The sequence below is a fragment of the Zonotrichia leucophrys genome, chromosome 3 (assembly GCF_028769735.1).
Source record: "Zonotrichia leucophrys gambelii isolate GWCS_2022_RI chromosome 3, RI_Zleu_2.0, whole genome shotgun sequence".
Lineage (NCBI taxonomy): Eukaryota > Metazoa > Chordata > Aves > Passeriformes > Passerellidae > Zonotrichia > Zonotrichia leucophrys.
The window spans coordinates 13,658,883-13,672,518 of record NC_088172.1 but is presented as its reverse complement, the minus strand read 5'-3'; the positions used below and the strand labels follow the sequence as shown (position 1 = coordinate 13,672,518).

At 34.1% G+C, this 13,636-nt stretch overlaps 1 protein-coding gene across 3 annotated transcripts in view; it reads right to left on the bottom strand.

The window, feature by feature from the left end:
- MEI4 (meiotic double-stranded break formation protein 4) overlaps positions 1-13,636 on the bottom strand; it is a 93,380-nt gene that overhangs the window by 27,712 nt on the left and 52,032 nt on the right. For all 3 annotated transcript variants that reach the window (XR_010439740.1, XM_064710099.1, XM_064710098.1), the window contains exon 4: positions 10,032-10,163. Coding sequence is in view for 2 of the 3 variants with exons in the window: in XM_064710099.1 (XP_064566169.1) it covers positions 10,032-10,163 (132 nt within the window). In the remaining variant the exon portion in view is untranslated. The remainder of the gene's footprint in view (positions 1-10,031; positions 10,164-13,636) is intronic.

The following is a 13,636-nucleotide window of genomic DNA, read 5'->3' as shown; positions in this document are numbered from 1 at the left end:
CATATAAGCTGCATGCTTCCCAACTAAACTATCCAGGTGAAAAACAAAACAGCTCCTAAAAGATCCAAGTACTCCAGTTTCTAGATAAATAATTTTGCTACCTTGCTCAAGTTATTCAACACCCTTATTAAAATGAGGCAAGTTCTAAATTAAAAAGAGAGAGAAGCTAATGTGTTGCTTTCCTTGAAACTTCTTCCTTCATTAAAACAATTTAAAAATAACAAGAGAAAAAGATATGGGACATACTTAAATATAATTAGTTCTAGCTGTTATTCAAGGTCCCTCTGAAATATCTTTCAGCCCTAGAAGGCTAAGGGCTAATTTAGTGGGTTATGTGCTATCCTCTTGGTTTCTTAGGTGCATGAAGGCTGTTCTACAGGATGTTTGAGAAAAATTAGGAGTTTCAGAGCATGCCTCAATATTCAACTTATGTTTCCATAAACTGATAATTATATCTTCATTAGTTTGCAACTCCTAGAGTGTTACTGAAGTTCCTATAAGCTTTCCTGAACAGTATTTCTACCTCCTTTGTAGGTAGAAAAATGACTTGTCTCTACATGACTTAACATCTTTTCTTCTAGGAACTCAACTAATTTGCAACTATAATCTCACTTCTAGAAAATTTATCAAACACCATAGGTTTAGAGATGACACAACACAAGTGATGGACACACTAGAGGATTGTGCTACCATTCAGAATGATCTCAAAAGGCTGGAGAAACTGCTGAAAGAAATCCGGAGTTGCTGCAAATAGAAGTGCAAAAAATGCTTTGAGCAGGTTGTTATACTAGATTATTTCTAGATGTTGTTTCCAACCTTTTCCATTCCATACTTCGACAATCACTCAATGAATTTACTCAGTTTAAGTTAATCAACAGGACTGAATCATAGGTAAAATAATCAAATTATGTAGGAAGAACTCAAAATGGTTAATTTATTCAGTTACTCTTAACCAAGATTTTTATAACTTATGACAATAAGTAGAAATACTACTTAAATTTTTAACTCTATTACTCCACACTCTCATATTTATCATACACAATTCACTATAGTATTCTGTATAAAATGTTGTAGCTAGGCTAAGTGAAAGATCTTTGATTAAGTGATAAGGCTCCACGAAGCATTCTTGAAAACTGCAAGTTCAGCTAGAAGTTTAATAATCTGAAAACTCAAGAGGCACTAGTACTAACTTTTAATGAAAGAATTAATTATAAAGATGAAACAGAGCCCAAATGATTTTGTTTCAAGACAATACACCCAGAGGTCTAATTGGGCTTTGCCAATTCAATTCCAGGAATGACAGATGCCAAGAAATTCAAAACATACAAGTTACATCTTCAAAGTCTGCACTATAATCATGCAACCTGTCATTATCTATGAGAAATGAGAAAGAAACATATATTTTTCTTCTACTTTTCTCATTTTTCTGCTCTATGCATTTGACTTCTCCCTATGTGAATTGCTATTGCAATCAAGTGAAAATAATCCTTTCTTATATAACAGGACGCTAAACTGGAGTGGATTTAAGATGATTATTTTCTAAAACTGATTTTAATTCTGTAATGTTGGTGCTACATGCATTTCAAATGTAGGAAAGGAATATTTAGCAGGAAAGGAATATTTCTACAGGACATGCAACACAAATTGTGCTGCCATAAATTTTTCTGTAATACTATATGAGTGCAAGTGTGCATTGACAATTGCGGTTCAACTCAGCAGAGGTACCTGGTTACCTGCCTTTCACACAAGTTCAAGACTGCAACCAGCAATGTCTTAATCCTCAATCTAATCACGCCATATAAATCATACATCCTGGCTGAGAACACTTCAGCTTCTCTTTCGGAAGCACCTCCAACTTCAGCAAAACATCTGCTGCACAAATCCTGGACATCCAAGCCTTACATGAATCCAGCAACTCACATAATTAATGCACAGATCTAAACACATTTAGCTGCTGCTCTCTTTCCCTCTCACCACAAACCTAGTCCAGTATCCCATTCCCATATCTCTAAAGTCCCTATGAGTCCCAATAAACTCATTCTGACACTTACTCAGGTTCACCAATTCATTAGCTGCACTGAATCAGTTGTGGACTGAGGCTACATCATCAGTGCCTACCTAAAACTGAACCCTCAGATCTCTAAGTCCTTGGCACAACAAACTTAAATCTCTCTCTGATATCCTCTATGAAGATGTTCAGCTTTAGATCACCCACTCTATCCCCCTTAATTAAATCTACACCAGAAATGCTGTCAGTGTAGCAAAGAATAGGAGTTGCTGCTGACACCAGTTGTGGAACCCACTTTTCCCTCTGGGCACAGAATTAATCATGGTTGGCTGTCTTACCAGATCAAGCCTTACCCAGCCAGGCAGAGTGCTGTCATCCAACATATATACTAAGTTTAAAATATGCTATGAAACCAGATTTCATCTTCCCCATGTCTCAGCCATGCAAACCATAATTTCAGTCTTAGCTACAAAGCAAACTCGATGCAGCTAATACCTTTTGTCCCTGATATAAACCTACTCTGTTAATAACTTCTGCATCAGTTAAATCCATGAGAGACAAGTTCTGCTTGTTTCAGAGCCAAACTTGGGACAGCAGCCCCTTCTTACTGTGGCAGCAGCACTTGAACATTTTAGAAAGCACCAAACAAATATCAGATAATCTTCCTGGTCTGTACAATAGTGATGGCTGTGCATACGCTCTATAGGTAGATAAACACTGCTCTAAATGTATTTTTGGCAAAACCAAATGGAACCAACAAAGGAGGTTCCAACGGGGCAAGCTGATGCTCTAAGTCATTATGTACAGATCTGCCAGACATGTTTAGAATGATAAGTGTGTGCAAAGCTAAGACATCCAAGATATGGATGTGTCCTGTAAAATGAAAAGAGTGTTTTGAAAGAAAGATGGAGTAATGAGTTTACACTAGTATCCTCTATAATTCCATAGTTTCCACTTACATTTTATTATATTTATCTAAGGTCATAAAAAGAGTTTTAATTATAAGCTGTACTTACTCTTTAAACAAAAAATCATTTTATCAGTGATTCCTTGTTAGAAATTCTAGGACTACAACTCTATTTTTCCATTTTATGAAGATGTGAAATACTAAAGCAGCAAACAGACTGCAAAGCCACTGACACAAGAACTGTGCATTTATAACATATCCCAAAAAAGCATTTAGTGAAGCTGTGTTAAAAACATGCATAATGAGGATGTTAAACAATTCTCCAAAATCAAAAGCCAAAGGTAAATCTGTAACAAAATCTGTTACCTTTCCTGGAAATTGAACTTTTAAGAGCACATATGGTATATATATGCTATTCACACAGACAACTGCAATAACCAAAAAGCATTAAGGAAGCAGTGCTCAATTTTCTGTAACATCATTCCATTTTGCAAATCATTGTCTGTAAGCAGGAATGCTCAATAAGGAAGGGAGCCTAATGGGAACATTAAAGCTATCTATTTGAAGACACAGGTTTAAGTAAAAATCAAATGGTCTTCCAGACTAGCAGGTTTACCACACATGCCACAAAAATCTGACATTTTGTCCTTATTCACGTTCTGCTTTCAGGCATGTAAAAGAACTAAATGAGCTGCAAAGAAAGCAATAGAAAAAGGACAGTATTAACAGTGAGAATAAGGAAGTAAAAGCAGCATCAACCCACATTTTAAAAAAGATGTAATGAAAGCTTAACTGCACCAGAAATTCAAATAGGCAATTTCATTTAAGTTATAATCATGTTATTTTTGGTTTTGTTGGGTTTTGGCTTATGGGATTTTCAGGGGATTTTTTTAAAATTTGTTTCATTTTGGAGTTTTTGCGGGTTTTTTTGGGGGGAGGGGGTGTTTCTTTTTTTTTTGTTGGTTTTTTTTTTGTTTTTTTTTTAAGCCTGAATTTTGTGCACTGTTTGAAACAAGATTTCCAGAAATAATACTTAGTAACATTTTGAGACATAATATATTTTGGTATTTTTAATTAAGCATTTTTCCTTTTCCAGTATTATATTTCCATGAATGACATGATTCACCAATATTAAGAGTAATACTACCCTAGTCGACAGTTCTCCTCATGTAATCGATATTTGCCGCTTCTGTTCCCAAACACATCTGAGGTTTTCTGATTACATGTCATCCTCAATTTTACCAAGCACCTAAGTGCAGTCAAAGCCCTGCTACCTTTGAGTTCTGTAGGAACACTTCTAAACTCCTTTCTCCTTAATGGTATCATTTCAAGATAATATGAGAGGGGAGAGAACACTGCATGAACCATTTGTCATTTTCCAGCTCTGTCTGACATGTAAGCATCTTAAAATCTAATCTGTAATAGGGGATGACATATGCAGCAAAAGCAACTGTACGCTTCAAAGGTGTATGGAACTCTTTTGGCACATACCAAGTCTTGATTGATTCTCTCATTCCTGCCTTTCAGGGAAGAGTTTTACAGATTCCCAAAACTGTATCTCCACACAAGGTATATAAGAAATAATGCAGATCCACTAATTATTCTATCCATCCATTATTTCCTTTGTTATCAGTAGCATCAGCAGTTGAATGGAATAAAAATTACATTACATTTACTCAGAGCACTATTTTGCAGCATCTTTTAGAATTCACAATTTAAAATACACTACAATCTCTGCTTACAAGCACAACAAAGAAAGAAATTACATCTTAGACAGGATGAACAGATGTCCAGATGCAAGTTAAATTATTTTCATAAGGTCTACATAACACCAGTCTCTTTTTTTTAGCTAGGTGAAGTATTATTAATCTTATGCATCAGCAAAAGTCAACAGTAGAAATTATAAAAAGCCAAATATACTTGGTAGCCATACAGCAGACTGCAAAAGGTATTTAGCTTTTCTAGCTGCATAATATTCTCAGTTGTTTTTTTTTATTAACTATTTTAGCCATTTTCTATCAGAGTTGAGAAAAAATAGTATAGCTTTTTTTTCTAATGCATAGGAAACCTTTATTGAAATGTATATAAACTTATGTTTGAAGAGATTAGACATACTGCATAAATGAAGTAAACTTCTTGGAAAGAGGAGTTTGTCTGAAGAATCTCGACATCACATCAGACACACTTGCCTTTGGAATAAAGCATGTGGTGGGTACCACACCTGCCCGGAGCAACCCTTGGATACAGAATGGATACATGGAGAAAGGCTTATGAAGACAAGCTCTGACATTAATAGCTCAGATCTCAGCACTTTAAGCCTTTTGATCATCTAGCTGAACCCAGCTACAGGAAAACTCCATTTTCCCTGATGAACTGATTACCAACTGAGCTAGTCCAACTTGACATTCATAAAGCCTCTAATTTGCAGGCCAGCTAGGAAAGAGAAAAAAAAAAGGCTCTCCAGCCACAGCACAGGAATATTTCAGCCCTTCATTTGCTTCCATATAGAGCTGTTCCTGTGCAGTTTGACATTCCAGTGACAAGCCTGTTAGCTACATAGTGCTGAATAGCAATGAAAATCTCGGGAAATACACAAAATCATAGTGCTTCTGTGCTCCCCTTTGTTCTCTTTCTGCCTCAATACACTGCCTGCATAGACTGCTGGTGTTACAGGTCTGCCTGTTCAGAGGCACATGCATCAGACACACCATGGCTGAATGCATCTTACAAGAAGCTCCAATCCCCATATTCTGCACAACCCATCATCATCAGTCACCAGTTGCGGACACTAAAGAATTAAGATGTATGATAACAAAGTTCACTTATTAATTACAGTAACTAAAATATAACTTGTTCCAAACATCTGATAATGTTACTCACGTGTGTCAGTGTACAGACAGAAGTAGGCTTTGCATGACTACCTGTTACAATGTTCTGCAGGATCAGGTCTTTGCTCCAACAACATGTCTTGCCCAGATCATCCAAAAAGACATTTTTGTAGAGATATTATGGGATTTTTGTCCCATAACTTTGGAATTTTTTGACATAAATATCTGCACTTCAGGAAAGAAAGAAGCAAACAAGTCTGGGACCAATTATCACAATTGGGTAAGAGAACATAGGTTGGACAAGAAATGACTTTTCCTCTCCCTTGACTACAATGGAAAGCTTAAGTAAGAATGTCAGATGGAAATATCATACATATCTGAATTCAAGTGAGACAAATCCCACCTTATGTCTAAATCCTTTGGCTCTTTTGAGTCAAAGCTGTTTTGTTGTAATGAGCTCGATTCTCAAGAATTTTTGTAACATTCAGGAAAGCCTTGCATGACTGTTTATCTTCACGTTGCCAAATGTTTAGCTAATGTTAGCTGCTTGTTTGACTTTTACAAGAAGCAGACAGCAAGGTCTACTACATACACCTAAACTAAAGAGGAAATCTCTCCCTTTATGTCCCCTGTCATTCACTTCAGGTGAGAAGTCAGTACATCTGAATTTGGACGTAATGCTTACGTAGAATATTGAGAATTACATATAATTTGGTGCTTTGATTACAAAACCCCACACAAACAGCTATACAGTGTACAGTTTTTGTGATAAAACAATTTTAAATTTTCAAAAAGGTAAAAATGGCATGTAGAAAGTAATGTGATAAAACTTGGGTAATGCTACCCAAGCTATGCATCAGCAATTACTGAATAACAGAGCTTTTCAAAACCTCGTAGTATGTCTTTCTTTCCTATTTCAGAATCAATTTTCTGGTTTCTAATTTTCTTTTTCAGAATTCTTGGAATTAATACTGGAGGGGTTAGAAATGAGCAGTAAATCCAGTAAACCACTATGTCCTTTCCATTTCAAGCCTTCTGTTTTTGCAAGTTATCATAAAGGCAAATCTGCTATCATGAGAGGAGCTCAACATGTGAAAATTAATCCGTCTTCCACAGTATCTGAAATCTTTGATTCGGAAATCTTAGTATCTTACAACTCTATCTGTTCTGCAGTAGAAATCCAGTTGGGGATCAAAAAATTTCTATTTCATAGTAACTTAAGGTTCAATTACAGTATTCTTATAAATTTTATTTATGAAGCATGAAAGCTTCCTATTATACATAAAACTCAAAAGACCATATGCAACATCTGTAAAAATAAGGAGATCCAACTGAGTTTATATTAATATGCTTTTGCCTAGAATTCAGCATGCTGGTGTCAGCAAAGCATTTAGTAAGGGCTTTACTTTGAGCCCATGATGAAGTACCTAAATGAATTAAAGCAAACTACTAACTTGCTTAAGAGTTTATTAACATAAAAATAATCTTAACTGTGTGTAAAATCAGGATGACTATACTGTTTTACATGTTCCTTAATTATTTTTAAATTCCATATTAATATGTGGAAATGTTGTATGCAAAATTTTATGATTCATGTATTTGACATTAATTTGCCTATTGTAAGATTAAAGGATTTAACCAATTAGACAACAATATAAAAATATTTAGAGTAATCCCTGTACTTTTCTCTTGTAGTTTATTAGAAACACTTTCCAATACACAACCTTATTTTTTAATTTTTAAAGCATGGGGGACAGATAGCACTTTGGAACTGTGGGTCATTGACTGATATGCTTGTTCCAAGATGACACAGTTACAAACTCTCTAAAATCATTGAGAATTTGAAATTAAACTATGTTCAATATTTATCAAAGATGTATACAGAAACCTGCAAGGGGTTGAGCTGAGCACACTTCCTACTGAAGACATGATGGAATATAAAGCTGCATATTCTTGAATTCATGCATTTGGCAAACTACTTGGAACTTAGCTCAAGTCTTAATGAGGAAATTAAAACAGAAATGTTGAGCTATCTAGATGATACATTTAGAAAAACTAAAAGGAATGTTCTTTTTATTCCAGGTCACTGTTGAAAACCATCTTCAATTAAAAAAAATTACTATAAAAAATAAAACAGAAATTTGCCTGGATGAATAAACTATTTTTTTTAATTTCTGTTTTCCATGAAATGTTCAAAAGTTAATTGCAAACTAACCTGGATACATGCCTTAGGTAATTCTTTATTTCTGTTTTGTGCCAAAAACAATAAAACTAACTAACTAGTTAAGTCTAAAACTAACTAGTGAAGCAAAACAAACCTCATGTATTTCCACACCTTTAATCATAACTAAAATTAAGAATCTCTAATTTGATTGTTTTAAATGGGAGATACTCTTTGCAAAACCAATTAACAGTGGTTTTGCTTAAGTAACAAAACACAATTAGAATACTTGTCAGCTAATGAAGTTTGATTATATGAAGTATTATCTTTCTCCAAACTCTAATTTAAGTATTTATGAAAAGTTTTTGTTTTAAAGCTGGGGGTTTTTATTTCAAACTGATACTGTATCATTAGATTTGATTATAAAACAAGAAAAAATACTTTAATCGTTTTTAGAATCATATCTACCAGAAGTCATGCTACACAAATTCAGAAACATTTGGAAGCTGGTCCATAAATCAGGCCATCAGAATTGAGTGCTATTATGATCTATTTCCAGAATATTATCACATACAGAATATATGAGGGTTTTTAAGTGAACACAATACATCTATTAGGACTAAGTGCAAGAATGCATGAACTTTAAAACTGACTTCATCACAAGCTAAGCAAACCAGAACTTCAGTTACTTGCCCTACATGTACTGCAGCTTTTCAAATTCCTACAGTGTCAGCTACAGATTGACAGATGCCCAGCTCCTGAGGCTTCACCAAATATAAAAGCAATAAAAATAATTACAGTATGGCAAGGTTAAGCAGTTCCATAGTAACTAACTCAGCAAAGCACAATGCTCAGTATGAGCTTGACATCACTGTGGAGAACTGAAAGGTTCTGCATTGCCACTGGCAAAACTCTGAAAAGAAAGATGACTAATTCTGTTAAACAGGTGAGATTTAATAACGTTAAAAATGAACAGCTGCTTTAAACTTAAATAAACAATTATTGTTTTTAATTACACTCTACCCTATCCTTACAATTGTCAAAAGTCTTTTGACTTGGTTGCCATCAATAAATCTTGTATGCAAACAGTAACCTAAAATAAGGCACAGATCATTGCCTTATTCTTTCCAAACTGGCATTTCCAGAATATGATTCAAACACACTAGAAATCTGGGTTGGCAATTACATATTCTTTCTCCAACAGCCCAACTTACTACTACATCATACCCTAGAGAGAAAAGATTAACACTGCTTGAGCAACACTTAAGCCTTTTGTTAAATTAGACCACCGCAAAATAAATCTATGAGTTTATCTTCCACCAAATAAAAAGTTTTTAGGATAGTGTAAAATCCAGTTGCAATCCCAAGTGAAGCTGAACCTTTTTGCATAAAATACACACCAACACATACAAATGCATGAAAAATCTATGAAACCCCTATTTAGTGCATATATCTTTTTTTCAAATGTTAAAGGAATATCTATTGCCTCTCTCTTTCCTCTGTAGTTTACTGGAAATAATTTAAGTTAAGAATAAATTTTACCAAAAGTTCTATTCTGCTATTTAGCTCCTACTCATTGTAACAAATTAAATATGTGCTGGACAACTTTTGCATCAGGAAAATTAATAATTTGAAATAATAATAATGTGAAACATGCCATCTAATTCTGAAATAAAATAAAGCAGCTGACTTTCCAGTTTTACATGAGCTAGGGAGAGAATACCAAAGTTATATTGTCTGTTTAGCTGAACACCAAAGTTGTATTGCCTGCACAGTCAACAATTTATACATTGTACTAAATCTTCTAACTCATTATTTTAAGTATTTTGCAAATTATACAGTATGATCTAAAAACCTATACAGTCTATTTATTATCCATAAATAATAATTTTACCTTTCTGTATGGATACCTGATAATTTTACCTTTCTGTATGGAATTTTCTCTTACTTTATGCCTCTCTTTTTGAATTTGCTGTTTAAGGTAGCTCCTAGCATTTTCTGGGTTCATAAATCTGAATATTCTATAGAATGATGATTTTCTTTACATTTTAAGAAACAAATAAATACAGCCAAAACACTGCCCAACACCACTCTCTGGGCTTTCTTGAAAAGAAAAGATGACAGTACCTGGTGAGCCTGCAACAACTGCTCAGCAAACTGACGGACTCCCGATAGGAGAAGGGGTATTAAAGAATTTCTTAGTATGTTGTTCCCTCCTAGCAAACCCAGCGTTTGTGATACAGAATGCAGTGCCTGAAACTAAAGAGAAATAACAGTAAATTTAATCTTTCAAAATGCATCTCAGTCTTTTTTTTATCCCAAATGATTACTTTAAGTAGAAATAGGATTTACATATTAAAATGTTAAAGGAAAAAGTCCAGTTCAAAATTCTATTGATTACAGACTATGAGATCTATGAGAAATCGACATCCATCCTCACAAGAATAACACCACAGGAAACTGTCACAGTAACAAACTCCTCCAAAAGTGTGAACTCCCCAGGACACTGCTTTTCAGGATTAGATGTCACCATACCCATCTCCTCACTAGCAAATTGGTGACTATTCTGCACATACAGTTCTTCTGCTTTTCATAGCTAGACAAATAAATGAACAAACTCTTTGAAATTCAAACATGCAAGCTGAGAGCTGTAATAGAGTGTTGTCAATATAGTTATCAGGAAAAAAACTGATTAAATGCTAACTGCTAGAAGACACACTATGTATCTGTATGTATTTTCAAATTCAATTAATTCACTTTCATATTGTTCTTTAACAATACATTTCTCCTGAACCACAAGAGGAGTGATGTAGACTTACATGAGAATTATGTTAGTAATTTTTTGCCACAGTTTCTTCTACTAAAAAAAACCAAACTGTTTTCTTTGTTCCCTGAAATTGAAATAAATAGCTATTATGTAATGAAGCATACTTCTCTACATAGTACACAAGATTTTTCTATATGTAAATAGAAATACTGGAGTTATTTCAAAGGAAAAAGAAGACACATTAATTACAATTATTATAACTTGTCTTTTTATATAAATGCATATCCCCTACAACATTAATATTCAGTAACTCTTTGTAAATGAGTATTTTTGACTGACAAACTTCTTACACAAATCCATATGCGTAAGAATAACTATGATGTCTGAACCACTCCAACCAGATCACTGCATCCTATTAACAATCTAGATTATACCTCCAGCCAACTCACATGTGCATACAGATGCAGACAAATATATAGCTATATATATATATACACACACATATATATGAATAAAAATACTTGCCCACCATTTACAAGTTTGAATCCTGCTGGAAAACTTTTCCAAACACACAAAAGGCAGGAAGGTGTTCCAGGAGCACTCAGCATGATTTTATTTAGGGGAAGCATTTACCTCGACTTTATCATGGTTTTCAACATGGCCTCCTGTAAAATTGTCACTGATCAAATTTTGGGCTAGGGAAGTGGTCAGTGAGGTAACTGAAATCTTTTGCTGTAAAACCCATTTCTTAGGCAGCTTCACATTTACAGTTCTTGCTTGACTGCCTGATCAGCAGGTGATGCAATGTCTATTTCCCAGCCTCTTCCAGCTGGTAAAGAGTTGGATCAGCTTGGTTATCATCTGCCCAACATGAGACTCCTATGCACACTCCAATCCAACTTTAATAAAAATTTGCCCTCAATCATCTCACTTCTGCATGTAATCCCAAAACAATTATCAAAAGAAATCTACAAAAGAGATACAAGTCTCAAGTTCAGAACCAAATCTTCATGCAGAGATACAAAGAAAACTCCTCCTATTAAAAAGAATTCATAAATTGTACACATACAGCTTTGAAAACCTGTGTAATTAAAATTATTCATTAACATATACACCAAAGAGTCTATAAATATGAAATGTGAATGAAGATGTGATAAAAATAGGTTTCTGAATAATGAAAATTATATAAGGGGATAATGTAATGCATGCGCTACCTATGCTTTGAGGCTATATAAATTAAAATGAGACATTCATTACTAGAAATATATACCCTTCCAAACAAAACAATGACTCCTCTTTCTAAAAATAAGGTAGAAATTACCATTTTGAAAGCATATTCCACAGTATCTACTAGAAACAAGTTTGCAACACCTGGATAGTTCTGCCTTGAGAGCAACCATGTTCCCAAGGTTACAACTGCTTCAACTCAAGGTTTAAAAAATGCTTTAAAAATAGCACATTTTTCAGTAAAGTTACCATTAATTTTTATTTCTTTTAAAAAATTAAGGAGGAATACAAATTTTACAGTTCTATATTTTCAGAGCATAACATTGAGTATACTTGCTAATTTGCCTTTGGTGAGCAAGCAAACTACGCAATCCAGAGCAGTTTTTCAAGGTAACCTCTCCAAAAGATCACAGTAAAACATAAATATTTTTCTTGTTTAAGCTCTCTTCTATTTGCTTACATAATTTTTGATAGATAATGCAGCAATGATATTTTTTGGTGCAATTATTAATGTTAGCAGCTGAGATTTAACTAAAATAGAATCTTTCACAAAATTTCCATATCTTTTATGGTTTGGCAACAGTTGCCATTTTTTATTTGGAATTTTTGAAGACTAGATAACAAGGGACCTTGAAATTTAAAGACTCGGCCTCTACTAAGAGAAGTAAGTAGGTATTTTGTATTTTGTAATGATGCCACTTAAGGTACTTGAGATATGAGCATCAATGGCACTGAAAAATGCCACTGATGAATTTATTAATACTTAATAAATATTCTTATTAAATGTATCCTTATAATATAATATTTCCCAGTTACTTATTATAGAAAATATATTGTAATTATCTTTAATAAATATTAATACTGATTTTTTAAAATCCCACTGATTTATTAAAGAGCATAGGTTTTACATTGTATCTTGGTGGACCTCCGACGTTCCTATAAGAATGTTTTAAGAAAATAAGAGACAACAAAGAAGGTTAAAATAATGCTTATAGACTGTGTGGATTAAATGCACGCAGAACAAATAAGCATATAAGCAATGCAGCATATAAGCAATGAATCTGCAAATAGCAAACAAAAGTAGGACCTTGTTGTACAGCAATACAAACATTCCCTAGCCCAAAACAGCTCGTGTATTACCAATTTTACTCTGGAAACATTCAAACAAAAAATCTAATAGTATATAGTTTCATTAAAGATAAAAGCATATATTCAATGCTCTAATCTATCCAATGTTTAAAAGGAACAGAAATCTTTTAATCCCTTAGGCTTGTTTAATGTTGTAGATGAAATAAAACCAATGCATTTCAGGAATCCTCATGTAAAAGCAGTCAGAAAACTGGATTGTAAAAAATATACCATTAGAAACAGGAAGCAATGGAGCCTGGTTCACTGTTCAGGTCCTGCATCACCTCTTCCCAGCCCTCCTCCCACATCCCAGGTTCTACTGTCTTCCCATGTTACTCAGGATGCAGAGCAAGAGAGGGCAACGCTGTGTCAGCAGCTGGGAAGATGTGTGCATTGTCAACCTGGCTGTTGCCAAAATGAATATATAATGTCAATGTTCAGCTTATCTCAGGCGTACTAACTGGGTCCCTCCTTCACTCAGCTAAAGATTTTAAAGCCTACTTGAAGGTATTATTGACCTTTCACTTCTTTCCAAGTGATTTCAACCTGGCTATCAAAATTTACTTGCAGAGGAAATGACTGATAACCAAAGGAGACAGCATACATACTG